Raw genomic sequence first — 21,031 nt, 5'->3', positions numbered from 1 at the left:
TTTAAATAGAGATTCTTTCATAACTAGCACAGCTATTAGACTCAAAAAGCTTATGTGATACACCTCTTCAACACTTAGTTACCCTTGTGCTCTTTATAAACCAAAGTGTATAATAAGAAAAAGAAAAATAATTGGGGAGAAGAGGGGAGGGGATAATTTCATATTGAAATTTAATTTAGTTATAGACAGGCCGCATAGTTAAAACTCATTGTTTAAGACCAAGATGTGCATTGCAGGAAACTTGGAAAAAAACAGCAAATCAATCATGCAAAGGAAACTGGAATCTTAACCAAAGTCTTACTTTTTCTTGTATGGGAATTTAGTGGAGAAAAAATTGCCTCAAAACATTAAGTAGCCCTTTCTATGCTTCATTACATTTCCCAGAGCTACTTTTCAGGGAGAAAAAAGTATTCCTTGGAAAATAACATACATATAAAATCTGGTCTGAGATAACAAACCATATGTGAGCTGAGTAACTTCAGACTTTACCAAGCACTCCCTCATACAAAGGAGAAAGCATTGTTGGCACAAAGAATCCTTTTCTTTCAAATCCTGGGTACAGGTTTAAGAAATATTTTGGTGTCTCCCTCAACTTGGCTGTCTATCTTGATTCCAATTTCTGCAAACCTCAGAAGCCACTCCCGCCATAAGGCTGTTGTGTAGAACATTTCAAATGATGAAAAGAGGTCATTTGCATTTACGGGGGCCATTTTTGGCCCTTTCAACTTACCTCCAGGAATAAGAAGAGCAACACTAATATTCCCTGCCGAAAAGGGCTCATTTCTCCTTTTTTCTCTCCGTCGAGGGTACCTCTTTTTGCCTGGCTTTCTCAGATGCACTTGGAAGCTGTCAGTAGGAGCGGCATTCCCTCCAGGATGCCGTCTTTAAAAGGTTGAAAAAGGAAGAGATCAAGAACGGGATGGGGTGAGGCGTGGTGGTTGCAAAAGACCCCAAGTGGTCTGGTGAGGAGAGAAAGGCGGAGCAAAGACCAAAGAGACAAACGGATCCTCGCTCCTTTGCTTGGCTTTGAAATGGAAAGGATCGTTCACTTTCCAGGTGAGACGAAAAGAAATTGATTGGAGCTCCGGATTTCCACAATCGCTGGAAAACGCCTCTTATTTAACTACCAATCACGGCATGTCTCCCGTAATTGATGCCTCCGGACGTCGATCCTGCTCCGGGAGGGCTTCCAGTGACCAGGACGGGTAGGAGGGCTATATAACCAGCACAAAGAGAGGCCGCAACGCAGTTGGCGGAAACGGAATGAATAGCAGGGTAGGTTTGTAGGGTGGAAAGTCCCCGCCCAGGGACCGCCTGCAGACTTCGCTAAGCAATAGCTATTTCTTTCGCCCACAGGACTGCCTCCCACTACTTAGGTAGGAAAAGCGGGCGGCAACCAGGGCAACCAGGGCTCGGGAGGAAGGCGAGCTAGCCCAGAATGCGGGGCTAAAGAGCAGTCGGGAAATGAGTCGACGGCGGACTGGTGGGGAAGGAGGCCTTTGTTGTGCGGATTAGTTCATCTCTACCATTTCTCCTACGTGGTTTTCTCCTACAAAGTGAATTAATGAATTCTTTATTGGCCAAGTGTGATTAGACACACAAGGAATTTGTCTTGGTGCATATGCTCTCTGTACATAAAAAGACACATTCGTCAAGAATCATAAGTGATGGGAAGCTGAGAAATTTCTAGCTGCATAGATGTTAATTCTTATTATATATTGCAACAATAAAACAAACTCCAGAAGCTGGGAGGATACTTCTTGCTAGGTAGGTAACAGGTGTTTGTAGTGTTTTAAAAAGCAAAATGAAAATGCCAAACTACACACACACACACACACACACACACAATTTGATTCTATGTAAATCTGCTTTACAGTCCCAACCGTGAACCTTCTTAAAGGCACTTGAGTCCATGGAATTGGATGAATAATACATTAAAGAACTTTATGTTTCATATGACATGCAGCTTTACATGCTCTTCACATGCCAAGTCAAGATGTGATGGAAGTTGTAACCCAGGATTAGAAAGCTGTGGAGGGCTGAATGGACAGAAAGAAGTTCAGACTTAATCCCAGCAAGATGGAGTTGCTGTTGTCCAGAAGGATCTTGGCTCAGATCAAGCTCTGTTACTGACTCTAGATGAGGTTGCTCTCTCCTTGAAGGAACATGTTCTGAATTTAGAGATCCCCTGGATTCTGAACTTCTGGTGAAGTAGCAGTCAATACAATCTTTTCCCCTTTCAGGATGTTATGGCCCCACCTGGATCCTAAAATCTGGCAAATGTTAACTCCCATCCTCATAGCCACACAATAGAATTCCTGTCGCATATTCTATGGAGAGCCAATCTGATATAGTGGTTAAGGCACCAAGCTAGAAACTAGGACACTGTGAGTAGCAGTATTAGAAGCAGGCAATGGCAAACCACTTCTGAACTCATGTCAAGAAAACTGCACAGACTTATCCAGGCAGTTATCAGGAATAGGTGCTAATTTGAAGATACATCCCCATCCCCCAAATTCTGTATAGGCATTGAAATGGCCAAGAAACTGCAGTAAGGTAACATGTAGCAGCCTGGAAACGAGCCCATGTTGCTCATTGCCGCTTTAATTTAAAATTTATCTCCAGTTTCCTTGCTGATTACTGCTAGATTTCTAAGTCAAATTAAAAGTGCTGTTTGGGATCCCAAAGACCAACGTGCCTACCGTCCCTGTCCTATTGTTTCTCTTATTCTTTTATTTTTCTTATATGTACCCATTTCATGTATTCACAACTATGTATACACTTATACTTATCTTGTAAACAATTGGCAAATCAAATAAATAAAAATAAATAAATAAATAATAGCATCCATGCTTTGGAATATCCTAACTTAAGAGTGATGCCTTGCCCCTTCCCTGCTGGTATTTTAAAATCAGATTATTTAATCATGCTTTGTTAGATGGCAGTTATTGTTTTCATTGGTTGATATGGGTGGGCTGCCGTGTTATTGCTACTTATATTATCTTGCTAAGTTTAAGCTTAATTTATAATAATTGATTTCTATATTTTTAATCTTATTGGAATATCCTGGGAGTTGTATAAATATGGTTAAGTAAATAAATAACCCCATTTGTTCTTGCTGGATTCCTGAAAATACAAGCGGCTAATGAAATCAGGTAGAAATAAGAATCCTATTTCACATGCAAAATAAGTTTTTGTTTTTTTATCACCAAAGTTACATATAGTTGTGAATGAGCCAACTAAAAATGAGAGGCTCCATATAGAGACATCCACCTTATAAGAGTCTCATCTTATTTTTGTAAGTAAATACAAAAATTATAATGTTCCTTATGTTACATTTGATACCTGGTGACTTTCATATAACCCTGGGTTTTCTTGAAATCACTATAAAGTAACTTGCCAATATTTTATGAGTTTTAGTCTGCAAAAGCCAATTTTGTGTAATAGTTAAAGGCACAAGACTAGAAACCAGAGTATTTAAGTTTTAATCATGCATGACATGAAAGACAGCTAAGTCACTTTGGGACAGTCACTTTCTCTCAATCCTAGGTAAGCCATCAAAGGCAAACAGTTCCCCAAAAAAATTACCAACCAAAGTGCACGAATTTGTTCCAGCAGTTGCCAGCAGTTGAGGATGACTCTGAGTTGTGCACACAAACACAAGTATAAGCATCATTGGAGTTTTCCATTCAAGTGCAAACCAGATACAGCCCTACTTGATCTCAGCAACAATAAGGTGAGTGCATCTACTATCTGCAACTCTGTAAAAGTAGCTATTGATTGTGCAGACTCCTTAAAGGCTTGTTTGCAACTGCACTTCATGGGAATGCTACCAAAACTGATAGCCATATGTTAAGTATTTTTGCTCTTTAATAGAACTATCTTTGCAACTGCACTTCATGGGAATGCTACCAAAACTGATAGCCATATGTTAAGTATTTTTGCTCTTTAATAGAACTATCTTTTAAACATTACATCATCATCATCCTCACCCCACTGTATCTAAACAAGTTTGCACAAAAGCAGATATCACATAGAACTTTTCTGTTTGAGTCCCTTTGGACAGAGAAACTGGATATAGCAACGATCAGTAATATTGAATAGTAATCAAATATCAGCAAAATATAAGAAGTATAATCAACAAGAAGTAGGAAAATATTATGTTAAAAGTACTGTTTTAACGGGTGCATTTTTAAAAGTAACTTTCCACCTGCAGTCAGAGAGGACATGTTGCAGGCATATTATACATAATTAGTTAGGTCTGTAGACCAGGCCAAAGTCAGAAGGTCAGTTTGGAGGTTCTTGATATCCTGCAATCATTCTCAGGATAAAACCTACATATTGAAAATTGATAATGGCTTGCATTAAATATGAATAATTTTCCTATTAATTTCAATGCACATGACAAATTCTGAATCTGACAAATATAATTTGAGCAGCATAGATGTTCAGCATTAATTTCCTACTAATAGGAAATTATACCATTCTACTTCAAAATAGGGCCTTTTTCAAAGGAAAGCAGAGTGGACTGAGCAACTGAGTGGCCAAATACTGGAGGAAGAAAAAAGATTATCTCAGCATCTATAGTTTATAATTGCTCCATTCCTAATTATAATTTTCCATAGTTGATCTTTTTCAAGTAAAGTGTAGAGCTGCTCTCTGAAACTACCACAAAACCCTTCATTTCAAACAGAAATTCAGTAAATACCCCCATAATTATACCAATAAATAAACTCGTAACTGTGAGTCATTATGAAAATGAAAACAATATAATTTAGAGCACAGAAAATCAAGATTATGAAAGAGATTTGTTGAATCGCTGCTGTTACGCTTCATTAGAGTATGATTCATATCATTTGCAACCATTCCCAATGCTGACTGAGATCAAGACAGAAAGGCAAACAAAAGTGATTTAGCATGACTCATCAAAGGACATTTTATAGCCCTGTGTGCTTTACTTTCTACTGTCCCCATCAGCAGGCTTATGAACAGCATGTAGGTAGAGGTTTATTGAATAGTCATAAGACCTTATCAGTAACATAACATAAATATATAACAAGACAAAATACAGATAAGTTAGATATATAAGAATACAGTAATAAAAACATATGTGGAAAACCAGGGAATCAAAAATTGGATAATAGATCACCCTTGCAGGATACACCAATTTGTTCAATATATTGGGTTCTTAGGACCGCTGCCTTGATTATAAACTTAGCAGTCCTACGGACGATGTGTACATTAGAGGCCCGGAGGAAATATAACAATCTGTGGTTTGATTCCCAATGGGCTGTTCTTTCCAGTAGAAATGATAAATATTTAAACCTAATGGGGGCATATATTTGGCAGTTGAACAAAATGTGGGAAATATCTTCAATGGCAGATGAACCACATAAGCAGGTTCTCTCGTGGTATGGTACATGGTGGAAGCGCCCATGTCTGGACATGGAATCCAGTAACTCAAATCTGGCTCTGGTATAGGCTTTTCTCTAATTGTGGCATACCCATTGAAAGGTATTTTTCAGGTTGGAAGATGTTTTTATTCTTAGCCAACCATCTTATAGATCTGTTTTTTGCTAATAATTCCATGTCAGTCTGGGCACTAATGTCCAAGACTCTCTGTTTAAAAATTTCCCTTGCCTGGGAAACCCTTGTCAATAAATATTGGGTAGAAAACCCATGTCTTAAGATGGCTCTGTGGAGTTGACTGCCCAGGAGTTAGATTGGAACTTATTTAACTGTTCAGTTAGGCATAATTTGGGAAGTCTATCCGAATCCATTGGTTGTGTCTTTAGCCAGTATGTAAATGTTTTAATTATTAAGTGGCTATGTAAGGAGTGGATACCCAATTCCACTCTGACTGCTGAAGCAGAAGTGTTCTTATCAGTCCCCAATAAGTGTCTTAAAAAGCAGGCCTGTGTTTGTTCAAGCGGGGAGGCTTTATTTAAACCCCACAGTTCTGCACCATATGTCAGCATTGGAACTATTTTTGCCCTAAATACTTTCAACATAGGGGTCAGAGTGCTTGGGTAATTATGGTTAAAAAAATTATATAATCTTTTGGTGCTTATCTCAGCTCTTAATGCACTACTTTTAAAGTGATTAAACCAAGATCCTGTATTAGTAAAAACCACTCCTAAGTAGGTGTAAGAATTTACTTGTTCAATTGACTCCCCATTAATCTGCCAATTATATTTCCTACTTTTTGTGCTGAAAACCAACACTTTGGATTTGCTTTTATTAATATTTAAGAAATTCAAAGTACAATAGGTATTCAGCTTATGCAACAGTCTCCTCAGGCCTATTTGTGAATGAGCCATTAATACCATGTCATCGGCATATAAAAGGATGTTAATAAATTTATCAAGAATCTTTGGCATATGCAAGTCTACTGCATGCAGGAATCCTGGTAAATCATTGACATAGAGATTGAAAAGCATTGGGGCTAAAATGCAGCCCTGTCTTACGCCAACATTGGTAAGTATGCTCTTAGACAGGGCTCCATTTACGCCAGTACAGATTTTCACATGGGTGTTTGAGTAAAGGGCCCTAACCAGAAAAAGGAGTCTGGGCTCCATGTTCAGGTCCGCCAGTTTCCTCCACAAGATATTTCTATTTAACGAATCAAAAGCCGCACTTAGATCAATAAATGCAGTGAATAATTTCTTACCCATTTTTAAATAACTTGTTACCAAATGATATAATGTGAAACAATTATCTATGGTAGATCACTCTGGTCTAAAGCTTGCTTGTTCCTCCGCCAAAAGATTATTCGCCATAACCCAGATTTCAATTTTGCTCAACAAATGCTTTGCATACATTTTAGCAACAATTCTAATTAGGCTTATTGGTCTGTAATTATTTGGATTGCCTCTGTCTCCTTTTTTATGTAAGGGAACAATAATGGCTACTTCCCAACCCACAGGTATGCGGCCAGTATTGTTTATAAAGGTAAATAGCCCTGCTAACAAAGGCGCCCACCAGTCTATATAAGTCTTAAATAATTCCGAGGGCAAAAAATCTTCACCAGGTGCCTTATTAGCTTTTAATGATCGAATAATGGATTTAATTTCTGAAACAGAAACGGGGACAGATAGGGAGATTTTCTAAAGTTATGAACAGCAGATTCCTAGGAGCTGAATAAATCTACTTTCTAGGTCCACCAATACTTAAATGTACTTATACCAGAAACTTAGAATAACAATTAGAAAATCATTGTCTCTAGGACAGTGATGGCCAACCTTTGTGGCACCGAGTGCCCAAACTAGAACACACATGCATTCGCCGGAATGCCGGAAACCCAAAGACCAGCTGGCCGGTGTGCGTATGCCTGTTTTTGGCTATTTTTTGGTCATTTTCCGGCTCTCCAGTGCCCGCAAAGACCAGCTGGCCAATGTGCATGTGTGCACAGGTATGCCAGAACACCAGAAGAGCACGCATACCATAGGTTCGCCATCACGGCTCTAGGGTATTAGTGTGTTACTAGAATATAGAAACAACTTTTCAAAATATTTTTATATACCAGTAATGTAAAATGTAATGTAAAGGGAAAGGAAGTCTTGGAATAGTTCCATGACATTCAGCAGGTTCTCGCCAGAGAACTGGTAGCGAAAATTTTCAGTAGTTCGGAGAACCAGAAAACACCACCTCTGACTGGCCCCGCCCCCATCTATTGTCTGCCTCCCGAGTCCTAGCTGATTGGCTGGGTCTTCTTTTGTTGCCCTGCACAGGAGAACAGAGCTGGAAAGCAGGTTAGCAGGGTGGGAGGGAGTGGGATTTTGCAGTATCCTTCCCCTGGAGTGGGGTGGGAATGGAGATTTTACAGTATCCTTCCCCTGCTACGCCCACCAAGCAACACCCACCAAGCCATGACATGCCACACCCACCAAGCCCCACCCACAGAACTGGTAGTAATTTTTTTTTAAATCTTACCACTGCATGTCATGCTGAATGATTTGGACTCTTAATTTTTTAAAAGTTTGTTTTTACTTATACTGGGTCCTTATATTTCATATTTTGGAATTAAAGAACACTTGGTTATTTTAGGTATTTACAATGGATATAAAAAGTCTATTCACTTTTGTTAAAATGCTAGATTTTTTACATCTAAAAAATCAGACCAAGATATATCACTTTCTATATCCAGTGTACATGATCTGAAGAGAAACTTGGATATTTTAAAAAGTCACTTACAATAATCCAAAAGATTGGAGAAGATTTCTACAGTTCTAAAAGAATAAAGTATCAAAGAAGCTCTCGGGAAGGCATTCTAGGAAGTAAAGGTCCTAGAAACAAAGAAATGGGATGTGTAAGCCAGTGTTAGCATTTGGATTGTGTTAAGAAATACTCTGGTCGCCAATTAAGCAGTAAACAATTCATCTTAGAAACAGCAATTTAGTGGTGACAGCTTCCAGCAAAGAGAATCTACACCTTGTAATAAACATTGTAAGTTATATATTCATCCCATTCTTGAGGACTTATCAATGTGGGTTGCTATCAATATTCAGCCATTCAAAAAATAGAGAAAGCATCCAATGTTTGACTTCTAGAATTCTTTACAATTTCTTAATGGCAGTTAAATTCTGGATCATGTGACTTAGAGCGTATAGAAGGGAACAGGTACCACATTCTAAATAGCTGACCACCCGTCTGTCCCCTAGAGAGTTTGCATACTTTTTCTGTGTGAGCCTCAGTTGGATTGAGCCCAATTTCAAACTTCATATTTCTTTTGCCAACTTAGAATCATAGGGCAGGTTGGTAAGCCAAGTGTGAATCCATTCAGTGATGATACTGTCTTTTCCACATTATTATCTCATCAAGAAGTATGCTGGGGCCTACTTTATCAAATACCTTACTGATGTCCAAGTATAAGATATCCACGGCATTTCCCTGATCCTTTAATATAGTCACGTTATCAAAGAAAGCAATGATTTGCCTGGCGTGATCTGTTTTTAAGAAACCCATGCTGGCTTCTACTAATTGCCTTGTTTGTTTCTAGGTGCTAATAAATCTTGATTATCTTTTCCAGGATTTTTTCCAGGTATTGATGTCAAGATGATCAGCCTATAATTTCCTGGATCCATATTTCCATATCAACTCTTTTTCAATCTTCTGATTAGTTCCCTTCTGCTACCATTGATCATATTCAATGGTTTCAAGATTATTAATTCTAATTTCTTGTCTATTTTGACTTCTACTACACAGATATTGACCCAATTTTTGGAGTTATTCTGTGGATATCAGATCCCAAGCCCTTCTATCTTATTTCTTTCCAAGATGCCTTTGAACTAAAAAGAATAATGTCGTCTCCTAAAGAGGCTGACTTTGGCTCCAATGATCCTTAAAAACTAGCAACCAGGCTTCAACCTTCTGTTTCTGGAGAAGGTTGTTGAAAAGGTGCTCAGTCTGAAGCTGATCAGAACTTTGAAGGAAATAATTTAATAATTTAATCCCATTTCAATCCCATTTCAGGACAGGATTTAGTAGTGAGAAAGCTTTAGTTGTGCTTATTTATGACCCATGATGGAACCAGGATAGTGATGGTACATTATTTGTGTGCTTCTTAATCTCTCAGTGGCTTTAGATTTCATTGACCAAGCTATCCTTCTGAGTTGATTCTATGGGTTAAGGATTGGGGGAACCATTCTACAGAGGTTAACTTCCTTTACCTGGAGCTAGTCCCAATTAGTGTGGATCATATCATAGACCTCTATCTGGCATAGCCAAAGAACAATGTAAATCTCTTCCTCTTCCTCTAATCCAGCTCTTGGCTATGTTGCCTTTTGTCTCAACTCCTCTTCCCCTCCTGGAATGCTCCCCTTTCCTGGGAACCTGCCACATTATTATAATTCATCATCTCACCATCCCCTTTGTAGACATATTCCATCACATCACCCCCTCCTCAAAGTTGCTCTTTCTCTCCATATTCTCAAGTGAGCAGTGAAATGAGCAGTGGGGGTAGAGAGTAAAGTGCATGTGTGGTATTCCTGTCCATATCTGACAACGTCTCCAAATCAGTTTGCTCATCCTGCAAGATCGGTACAGGATTAGAAAAATCTCCCCTTCTCCCCTTTAGGAACTGGATGCCCAAAGCAGAACATCAGGAAAATTCAGCATTGCCCCATGATCCCTTCTTCGTGAGTTATTTTTTGCTGGATAGTTCTCTTTGCAAGCTCTCATGAGAGAAGGCAGTAAAATTTCCCTGGTTTGCAATGTGGAGAAAAGTGGGTGCTTGCTGCTGACTATTATAGTGGCCCCCAACCTTTTGAGCACCAGGGACCAGTTCCATGGAGAGGGGATTTTCCATGGACCGGAGGGGGTGTGATTTCATGTGCTGCCTGCATCCCACAGATGGGGCTTCACTTATTTATGTGGCCTGGTTTCTGGCATGGCACAGACTGCTTGCCAGTCCACGGGCTGGTGGGTTGGGTACTCCTGATCTAGGACCTGCATTGCCCTGAGGTCCATTAGATATAGCAATGCCTGCTGACAGCAGAATAGAAGAGAAAGAACTGGACAATATAAAATATGTGAAAATTGAAGTAGAAAAACTATGGCAGGGGTCTGCAACCTTAAACATTCAAAGAGCCATTTCGACCCATTTTGGCATGGCCAACTTGATGTCACTCTCTCCCACCCAGTCACATGACCCCACCCCCATCCACAACTACCCAGGTTTTGTGGTTTCTGGTGTTTTCCATGGGAAACAGTTATCTCTCTCTTTCGTTCTCTTTCCCTTTCTCTCGCTCCCCTCCCCTCTCTCTGTCCCTCTCTCCCATCTTTCTCTTTCTTCCTCTTTATCTCCCTCTCTCCCTCTCATCTCTCTCTCTCTCATCTCTCTCTCTCTATGTCTCTCTCTCTCTTGCTCTTTTTTTCTTTCTCTCTCTCCCTCCCTTCCTCTCCCCCACTCCCCACCCTTACTTCCCAACCCACATACCCAGGGAATAGTAAGGAAATTTGGCCCTATTCTATCTCTGGAAAGATACAAAAATAAACCTTGCATTGCAAAAGGAGTGACTGTCAGGCTGTTACATCACAGTGCCATGAGGTTGCCACCTTAGACCACCACATGCCCTTCAGAGAAACATCAGCACACTCACACAGGCATGCATATGCATCCTGCAACTTGATCCAAAGTGGCCAGAAAATATAATCCCTGGAAGATGCTTGGCAGGCAAAGTACGGGATGACACCCCACTCCCATCACCAAGGCAGTGTCCACTGAATCCTTGCAAAACTGGGCAAAGGTGGAGCGAGGGGAGCAGACAGAGCTGAAGCTCTTTCTCTTTCCCTCCCTCCCTCCCTCCCTCCCCCCCTCTCTCAACTGTAGCAAGAAATGGCGGCCAGCTACTTTCAGCTTTGGTTGGTGCTGGATGCTTGACCTACTGTCCACCCCAAGAGAGAGAGTTGCCAGGGGTGAGTGGGACAGGGTCTCATTCTGGCTCTGCATCGTAATGGGATCCAGGAGAAGGAGAGAACCCAGTCCCCCCACTGTGAAGTATGCTTTCACTGTGCTGCGCAAGATGCTGCGAGAGCAGTGGGCAGGCCATGAAGAGGGTATTGGGTCTCCCCCCACCCCACGCCAAAAGGAAAGCCAGCCAGCCAGGCTTCTCCTCCTAGAAGCTCCCCTACTCATCCCCTGCTTCCTGCTCCCTTTCTTCTACCCCCCCACTCAATCCCACCTTGGGACAGAGGAGCCCGCATTGGAAATACATGTTGGGGAGCACTCTTTCTAACCCTCCAGTGCTCAACCGGCAACTCTCCGCGCTCCTCCAGACCCGGTTTGCTGAGGAGGAGGGAGCATCTCTGATGCCTCTGCCACCCCACCCATGGCCCCAGTCATCGCTGCCTGGCTTCCTCAAAGGCACAGTGCATTTCAAAGGTGGCAGCTTGCTTCTGGAGTTGCTGAGCAGTGTCCCGCTGCAAGAGCCAGGCCAAGCCTCTCCACAGTCTGACTCGCCAAAGGGGGCACTTCTGCTGGGCCAGCTGCCCCCCCACTGAGCTTTTGTGCTCAGTGCTTGGCCAGGGGAGGAGAGCACTTCCCTATGCTCCCCCCTTCTTTCTCTTGGCCCCACCGATGAGGGAGGAGGAAAGCCAGACTTGGGGGATGGCCCCCACCCTGTAAGATCAGCCTCTGCCATTCTCTCCCAGCCCTCTTTGCTGGTGGCAACAGCAAATGTACCACGATGAAGACAGAATCCTGTTGCTATGCAAAGGCAAGTACAGGGACACTTTACTCCCACACTAAGACTCCAGCTGTCACCCTTGCCACAACAGAGCAACAGCTCTTTCATCCCTCTGCTGCAACAGGGCTACAGGCAGGGGTGGGATTCAAATTTGTTAACAACCAGTTCTTTGGGCATGGCTAAGTTGGTGGTCATGGATTGGTGGTCATGTGACTGGCTGGGCGTGGCCAATTCAACATCACTCACATTGAGGCACGCATCTCCTCGCCTGATCTCTCATGACTGTGGTGGGGATGCTGCACCAGTCGTAAGTGTGAAAATGGCCATAAGTCACTTTTTGCAGTGCCATTGTAACTTTGAATGGTCACTCCACACAAGCAAAGTACCAGCAAAGGAGGGGGGAAAAACTCCAGAGAAGTTCCTGAGACAGGAAGTCTAGTCCTGCCAAGAATGTAATAAGGGTTAACAGAGAGGCAGTTTCTGTAAGCAACACCAGAATGTTTCCTTCCTGCTTTCCTTACAGGATTAGGTTAGTAATTTCTTCTAACAACCAGTTCTCCGAATTGCTTAGAATATTAACAACCAGTTCTAGCGAATAGGTGAAAACTGGTAGAATCCCACCCCTGGCTCCAGGGAGTTGCAGCAGAGGAGTGAAAGAGCCACATGCAGCTCTGGAGCCATGGATTGCCGACACCCAGACTATGGTGAAAGAAAGCAAAGGTAGTATCTACAGTTATAAGTGTCTTGGGTACAAGCAATCCCAAAACACCTGTAGCACCTCTTGAACACCACTGGCACTGACAAATTCACCACCAGTCAATTGCAAAAGACAGCTTTATTCAGAACAGCTTCCATCCTGTGACATATCTTTAACACCAATACCTGCCTATCCCAGATACTTGGAAAGTATTCAATAGGTGAATAAAAATTTCAAATCTAGTCTAAACATTTGACTGACTGTGTGATAAACCATAATAATATAATTTGAAAGGAACCATAGATTACATTATATATACCTCTATCTCTTTTCATGCTCTAGGCTGTATTGGCTTCCTCCTTGGAATGTGCTCCCTCCTTACTGGGAAATTTCTGCTTCACTTTAGTCCATCATACCACCTACCTCTCCATCGGCAACATTCCACATTAGATTAGTTGGATGCTGATGATCCACTCTGATGAACCTCCCCTGGATGCAAGATGCAGATTACTGATTATAGATGTGACAGTGAAGTTTGGATGTGTTGGCACTGGGAAGAAGGCATGGAATGGGCTGGGGAAATACGGTAGTTGTAAATACTGTTTTCAATCTGAGATGTTCCTGCTCCTTTCAATGTTTATATTTGCCAGTGTTTTGCTTTTGGACAATTACAGGTAGTCCTCCACTTATGACCACAATTGAACCCAAAACTTATGTTGTTAAGTGAGACATTTGTTAAGTGAGTTTTGCCTTATTTTACAATCTTTCTTGCCACAGTTGTTAAGTGAATCATTGCAGTTCTTAAGTTAGTAACACAGTTGTTAAGTGAATCTGGTTTCCGCATTGACTTTGCTTGTCAGAGGGTCACAAAAGGTGATCACATGACCCTGGCATACCACAACCATCACAAATGTGAGTCAGCTGCTAAGCATTTGAATGTTATCATGTGACCCATAGGGATGCTTAACAGTCGTAAGTTGAAAAACAGTCATAAGTCACTTCTTGTCACTTACAACAGTCATGTTGTAACTTTGAACAGTCACCAGTTGAAGTGTTGTAGGTTGAGGACTACTGGTACTTAACCAACTCTGTGGAATAGGCTCTCTTTTCATTTCCCAGCCCTTGCAGAGCTTCCCTTCCTTTCTTTCTGTTTTAAAACATGCTTAAGTTCCGACATTCAAGTGTTGTTACTTTGTATTTCGAGGTTGAATTACCAGTTATTCCACAGTTTGCACAGAGCTACAGAAAAAGGTGGAATAAAAGAACATTTATTTTCTTGATTTGTACCATCCGCACTGCAATGGTTCATAAAGGAACAAGTGTGATGTCTCCTGTGGATGATAGCTCATCCACATCTTCCTCAGAGGCCTCAATGGAGAATGAGAACATTCCTGGCACGTCTGGTATTGCTGACCCTGAATTGCTGAACATGCCTTGGCTGGGGAGAGAGAAAGGGGGAGGAGCTACTGGCTTTTGGTAGATGCTAGAGTACATAGGGCAAAGATGCAGAGATCTGCCAGATTGATGGGGGAAAGGCCTTGCCCCTCTTAATGGGCTGCACTGGGAGGGGCTATGTAGCATAGTAAGCAGAGGGAGACCTTGCTGGAAGCAATGTGTGTTGGTTATGGCCAGATGGTTGTGTTTCCATGACTCTGCAGCTCTTTCTCTTTCTTTTTTTAAACCAAGCTCCAACTTAAAACTTAGTGAATATCAACTTCTTTTATTCTTTTTTCCAGGACTCGGCCCTGGTACCACAATATTTGTTTTCAAAAAGCATCTGTCTTTAAAGGATGTCTAAAAGGGCGAAAGGCTTTATTCCAATTTCCAGGAAAAAAAAGATTTATATATATATATTTTTCAAAGTGAAAATATATTCCTTTTCCGTGGAAAAACGTTTATTTTGCTGCAAAATTAATAATATGGAAGACAACAATAAAATGCAAATTTAAATTTATGGTTGACATTATTGCCTTGAATTCACTTAATGTTACTCTTCTAAATTACTCGTAGGTACAGTTTTAAATGTGTTTTGATCAACAATTATGTTGAAGACAACTAAATAAATGTATCTGGACAAATAAATGTTGCTCTGTGAACATTCTTATTCAAGGATCCAGACAATTTCATTTCAGCATTTCTGTTCCATCTTCTTATCCTACATTTTGTTTCTTCCATAAAAGATATCTAACATTCTGTGATTCCTAATCATACTGAATTGGTCTGAGATTATTTTTGCTTCTTAATATTTATGACTTAGGGGTTTCTTTTTTTTTTTTTTGCCTTTCTGAAACTTTTGCCTACTTGTAGTGTGAAATAGTGTGAAAATGTAGGAATGTAGATGAATTTCTCATATATACAAACATAAACACACCCACAAACACCCACACATAAACATTGTTGATTCAAAAATTCTACATCTTGAGTATTAATAATGCAGATCTGATCTACTGATGACATCCAGTAAACCAAGGGTCCCCAACCCCCAGGCCACAGCCTACTACCAGGCTGTGGCTTATTCAGAACTGGGCTGCATGAGCGATGGGCCAGTGCACATGTGAATGCACATGCATTTCAACTTGAATTGAGCTGCGTGCATGTGCATGCTGGCCCGTCACTCACATGGCCCAATTCCTCTCTCCCCGCTATCCAAGTCACCAAGCCACAAAGGTTGGGATCCACTGCAGTAAACAATACCTCCTCTAAAATTATTTATCAAAATTAACATTCTGGTCATAGAAAACATTAGCCTTTTTGCAGAAGTACATTTTCTCAATTAGCTTTCTTCAAACATACACCTTCCATGTATGTTGATACAAACTTTTCTCTATGCTGGTTGGGAATTTTTGGAATTACAGACCTAACTAATTTGTAGAGTATCAGATTGGGAAATGTATTGGGAAGATATCATAAAGACAAAAATTATTATTGCCAAACTATTAGGTGGAGCAAGAAATGATACCCATTCCCAGATAGATGAAATCAAGAAGAAATTGCACTTCTTTGCCAAAGATATTCTGATAGGAGACAATGAAAAGTCAGTGTTTATTTTGCTATCTAATTACTTACTCCTGCTGTAGTTAAACCTGAAGTGATCTGAAGTAATTACAAATTATGACTTTTAATAAATTCTGTCTGATTCTTACAGAACAATTTTATTACGGAGGAGGAGGAGGAGGAGGAGGATACTGCTGACAATGCAAGTCCCAGCCAAACATAAAAATCCAATTTGTATGGAAATTCATTGACCCCATATTCTTCACTAAGTAATCCTTCAGGTCAAGTCTGATGGCAAGATAGCAAGAGGAAATTGCAGTGGTATTTATCTGTAACAAATAATCTAAGAGATTGTCTAGCATACAGGATGAAGCTAATAAGCCAAATCTGCTACTAAGATATCAGCTTTAGAGATTCATATTTTTTAAAAATGATTATATTGAAGTGGATTAAAATATAGAATGGCATTTCATATATGCATACTTGATTTTTTAAAAAGAAAAATGAATTATTGATAGAAGTGGGAAAGAGCAAAGATTAAAAAAGACTATTAAACATTGGGCCTAATAGAAATACAGTTTTTTGTTTTAGTAACTATAGACATAGCAAGCTTCAGATAGTGATGTAACTATTAATTCCTTCATTTCTTATAAAAAATGTCTCAAGCTCAGGCAGAATTGATTGCAGGAGTAAAAGTGGCTATATCAACATGTGGACATCTCAGTTGTTACTTTAATATAACATACTTAGTGTAACATCTAATTTTTTTTTGTACAGTCAAACCTGAAGCATACCTCATCATTTCACAAATAAATGCACTCTGAAAAAAATGGAAGAGTAATTACTATTCTTCATTCATAGGGATTTCAGTTTCTCAAGGTAAAGCTCAATGGGTTGGTAATATACTAAGACCAATTTTTTTAAAATAATGTTTATTAACTAATTCATAATTCACACAATATTATGTTTAAACCAGGTCAGTATGATACATAAATAGTTGCCAAATTTAAAAAAAAATAAAAAAAATCACCTTCCCATTCAGAAATTTTTCTCCACTCACTATCCCTTCAGTACAGTTTTCTATCCTGTAAAAGCTAAGTTGTAGTCTTGGGCTAAACAGAGATGAACTTAAGAAAGGGCACTATTTTCAATGTTTCATGCACCTGGGGTTAAAGAGCAACTTAAACTGAACAGAGGCCAAAAATAAACTTAAAGCTATTTAGCACACTAATAAATGTTTGTGTAAACATTTAAGTGATATACATAAAGGCTTAAATATAGAATTTAAAGTGTTTCAGAGAAATATTTTGTTGCTGAGAAAGATTCTTTTCTCCTCAACAATAAATATTGTGGAAAAAATGACATTCTTTTGCTATTGCATCTCTAGAAGACATGCAGGCAGTTTGTTTGCTAGCTTTTGATTAGAAAGTTTCTTTGCAGTAAGGCAAGACATATATATACTCCCTGTGTTGCCAGATTAAATTCAACCTGGTTTTGTTAGAAAAAAATATTGCTTAATAGACTAGAGAAGATGGCACATTAGAAGAACATTTTAAAAAGGGATTGCAAGAAACAGTTTAAAATGGTGATTTCTGTAGTTTCACACACTTTTCAAGAATAGAATGTTGATGGCGCTTCACAGTGCATTTGAATCTCCTCAGCAAGACTGAGGCACAGCAGAATCCGCTTTTTCTCAGCTGTCAGTTCCTCTTTGGGGATCTGTCCCAAAAGTTTTTTGGCAAAGATAATCAGGTCTTGCATGAAAAGGCCAACTGGTGAACGTGGAGCCTCAGGAAGACATTCCAAGCATCCATTTTTGAAACAGAAGTTAATCTTCTTATCCCGTTTCATTCCTGGACCCCTTTCTTCAATCCAAGTCAGAGGCCTTAGTTAAAGCAGAAAGAGTTTTTTTTTAAGGAAGAAATAAAACATTCCTAAGAATTGTTTAAAAGAAAAGCATTTATTTTAGTGCCACAAAGATGGCAAAATTGTGAACATTAATTAGTCCAAGCTTTTGAACTCTATATAAATAATTGCCATTTAGCAGTAGAGATTCATTGCTTGATTTGTCATTTGTACTGTTTTAATATACAGAACTGCTATGGTTCATTGCCTTTATGTTTAGTTTTGTGCTTTGTGTGATTTCAATAGAAATAGACCCTCTTTGTATCAACTAACATTTTGACAACAGCAGGGAAGAAAAAAGACTCAGATACTATAGCCTTGAATGGGTAGGAGTATACTCCATAATCCATTTGCCAAATATTATATACTAAAGATATTCTACAAATTACTGATTTTAAAATAAAAGTTATTCACAAATTGGTACAGTTATGTCAGTGGGAATCATGTGCTGGTCACTGTTGCTCAAACTAAAATCAAAATCATAAAATCATGTCACAGTGATTAGTAAGCTTGAATAGTTGGAACCCAGGGGCCAGAAAGCAGATTAAAAAAAGATGGCATAGAATCTACTAGTGAAGCTTGAAAAATACAACAAAACAGTCACATTCCTATATTTTTGTATATTGGAATCAAGAGATGTTGGGATTGCAATCTTTTTTTGTGAACTGGTTTGAAAGACTATAGCTTGTGAATGTTTTATTAGGAAATAGAGAAAATAAGGCACAATGATAACATACATTTTGAAAAGGGGACATCTTATCACAGCAGGTTTATGACAAAACACCCTATGATGAAATTTCATGGGTATTTCATGGAGATTATATATATATTATATATATATATATATATATATATATATATATATATATATATATATATATATATATATATATATATATATATATGTTTTCTGAGGTTCTCGCGGTATTTGTATGTGGATCTTGTTATTCGAAGCTCCGCAAGATTCAAAGTGATCTGCAGGTTTGGCGGAGGTCCCACTCGCCATCTTCAGGCTGGTGCTTTCTGCTTGCACTGGCACTAAGCCGAAAGCACCAGCCTGAAGATGGCGAGTGGGACCTCGCCTCAAACGCTGCCTAGATACTTTGAATCTTACGCGGAGAAAACCCTAATAACCAAAGATCCATATATATATATATATATATATATATATATATATATATATATATATATATATATATATATATATATATATATATATATATAATATTTTAAAAGAATAAAAACCATACAAATTTTGAAAGAGAAAAATAAGCAAAGGAGAGAAAAATAATAAGTAATTGAAGAAACATGAAAATGGGAGAGGAGGAAACGAAAGGGAAGGGAAGGGAGAAAAGGGAAGGGAAGGATAGGAGTGTCTCTTGATTTTTTTTAAACAGTCAGTAATAAATATAGTTATTGTCTTTAATTAAACAAGTCAATTTTGTCATCACTGCTAATCCTGTCATTCTCATCAGCCATTCTCCATGCTGATTATTTTAGTCTTTCCATTTTTGCATTTTGCAGTGCCCTCACTAAAAGGATTTTCATGTATTTGGTCAGGAATATATTAACAATGCTTTTATGTTTATCAGATACTCATGTTAGATGTTGAAATCTAGACTTCTGTCACAGTTAAAATAGCCACAAGTAAGAGCTGCCAAATATTCAGCAACTGGATGATGTCATTGGAATAATGCCAGTAGGAAACTGCCAAGGAACAGAATAGATCCGGAGCAATATATGTCAACCAAAAGTTAAGAGGGTAGTATGACATTCAGAAGTTGTTTGCATAGATCTTTGTAGGGTCTACAAAGACAACACAGATATTGTTATTCAAGATGATCCTGCAATATTCAACCCTCTGCTTTGTGTGTGTGTGTGTATGATGAATGGCTTATTTGTATGTATGTATGTATGTATGTATGTATGTATGTATGTATGTATGTATGTATGTATGTATGTATTTATGGTATTTAGCTTTGTTCGGGTATTTTCCCATGTCTTTATAGTTGTGCTTTTAAAGTTATAGCGACGTTTCAGCAGAATCTCATCTGCCATTATCAGGCTTGTTGTGTATTGAGTTCATCTTAGTCTTGTGTGTTAGGCTTTTGCAGCCGTTTCTGTTTTAAATTTGGTGCTAGCCTCGTGCTTTGTTAGAATGTTTTTTTTCCCATCCTGATTGGTTGGGAGTCTTGGTCTTTTTTGTCGTCTTGGAGTTTGTTGTGTTCTGCTTGATTGGTGTTTCTAATGTCTTCTGTCTTTTTTGTAGCATTTTTAAAAAATCTTGATTGGCTAGCAACATTGTGTTTTGTGTATTGGGGGCTTTCAGCGTGGCTTGGCTTCAGGTGAATGGCCGGCTATCGTTTATTAGGAAGCTAGGTTTCATCTGGGTGGCTAGCTGGGGTGTGTTTGGGCTGGAGGTATCGGGGGGGGGGTCTGTTTGTGTCCATACATATAAATACCCGCCAAAACTTAAGAAAACAAATATACATATATGTCAGGAACAAAGTGTCTGTTTGCGTGACGAGGTTTACAGCAGAGGCTCGGAGCTTTGAGAATTTGTGCCAGAACTGTTTTTGCTGAACAGGGCGTGTATATAATTGATGACAGTCGTTATCTTGTTAAACTCCTTTCTTTTGGACTTAAGTTTTGGAACGGCTGCTTTTGGTTTTGTATTGTTTGAACTTTGAAGGGGGAGCCATAACATTTTTGTTCCTGACACAAACAAACCATCTTTGAAGCAAGATGGATTCAAATCAACTGCAGCGTTTGGTAGAGCAACAACAACAACAACAAATAACTCAGCTTTTGCAAAGTAACGTGACACTTCAAAATCAGGTAACACAATTGCTGAATTATGTTTCCAGCTTACCAAGCACTGCTGCTGCTTCCCCTGCCCCTCCTGTGAGGAAAAGCCCAGTATCCATGCCAGAGAAATTTTCTGGGCAAATGGACAGGTTCCCGGCATTTATGGGTCAATGCCAATTGTTTATCTCTCTGAGACTTGAAGACTTTCCAACCGACCGGACTAAAGTAGGCTTTATGATTAGCTTATTAACTGGGCAGGCTGCCAATTGGGCTACTCCCTTGTTAGTCCAAGATAGCCCGTTATTGAACAATTTCCAGGGTTTCCTCCAACAAATGAGGGTGATGTTTGAGGATCCAATTAAGGTACAAACTGTGGACAGACGGCTAATGGATATTAAGCAGGGGAAACGTTCACTACAGGAATACGTGGCAGAATTTCGTT

At 39.4% G+C, this 21,031-nt stretch overlaps 2 protein-coding genes across 7 annotated transcripts in view; both read right to left on the bottom strand.

Moving 5' to 3' along the window:
* VOPP1 (VOPP1 WW domain binding protein) overlaps positions 1 to 1,277 on the bottom strand; it is a 65,717-nt gene extending 64,440 nt beyond the window's left edge. Inside the window, exon 1 of the mRNA XM_026682813.2 lies at positions 731 to 1,277. Within this exon, the coding sequence (XP_026538598.1) occupies positions 731 to 781 (51 nt within the window). The 5' untranslated portion in view covers positions 782 to 1,277. The remainder of the gene's footprint in view (positions 1 to 730) is intronic.
* A 13,883-nt stretch (positions 1,278 to 15,160) lies between these two features.
* BLVRA (biliverdin reductase A) overlaps positions 15,161 to 21,031 on the bottom strand; it is a 49,288-nt gene continuing 43,417 nt past the window's right edge. For 5 of the 6 annotated variants that reach the window (XM_087945055.1, XM_087945054.1, XM_087945057.1 and 2 more), the window contains one exon: positions 15,906 to 17,761. In XM_087945055.1, coding sequence (XP_087801181.1) covers positions 17,488 to 17,761 — 274 coding nt within the window. In that variant the 3' untranslated portion in view covers positions 15,906 to 17,487. Of the gene's footprint in view, positions 17,762 to 21,031 lie in introns of all 6 variants that reach the window. The other variant, XM_026682818.2, reaches the window with a different exon arrangement.

This window comes from Notechis scutatus, chromosome Z (genome assembly GCF_049901735.1).
Source record: "Notechis scutatus isolate UNSWTSFEM ecotype Mainland chromosome Z, rNotScu1.2, whole genome shotgun sequence".
Taxonomy (NCBI): Eukaryota; Metazoa; Chordata; class Lepidosauria; order Squamata; family Elapidae; genus Notechis; species Notechis scutatus.
This window is presented reverse-complemented; position numbering and strand designations above follow the sequence as displayed.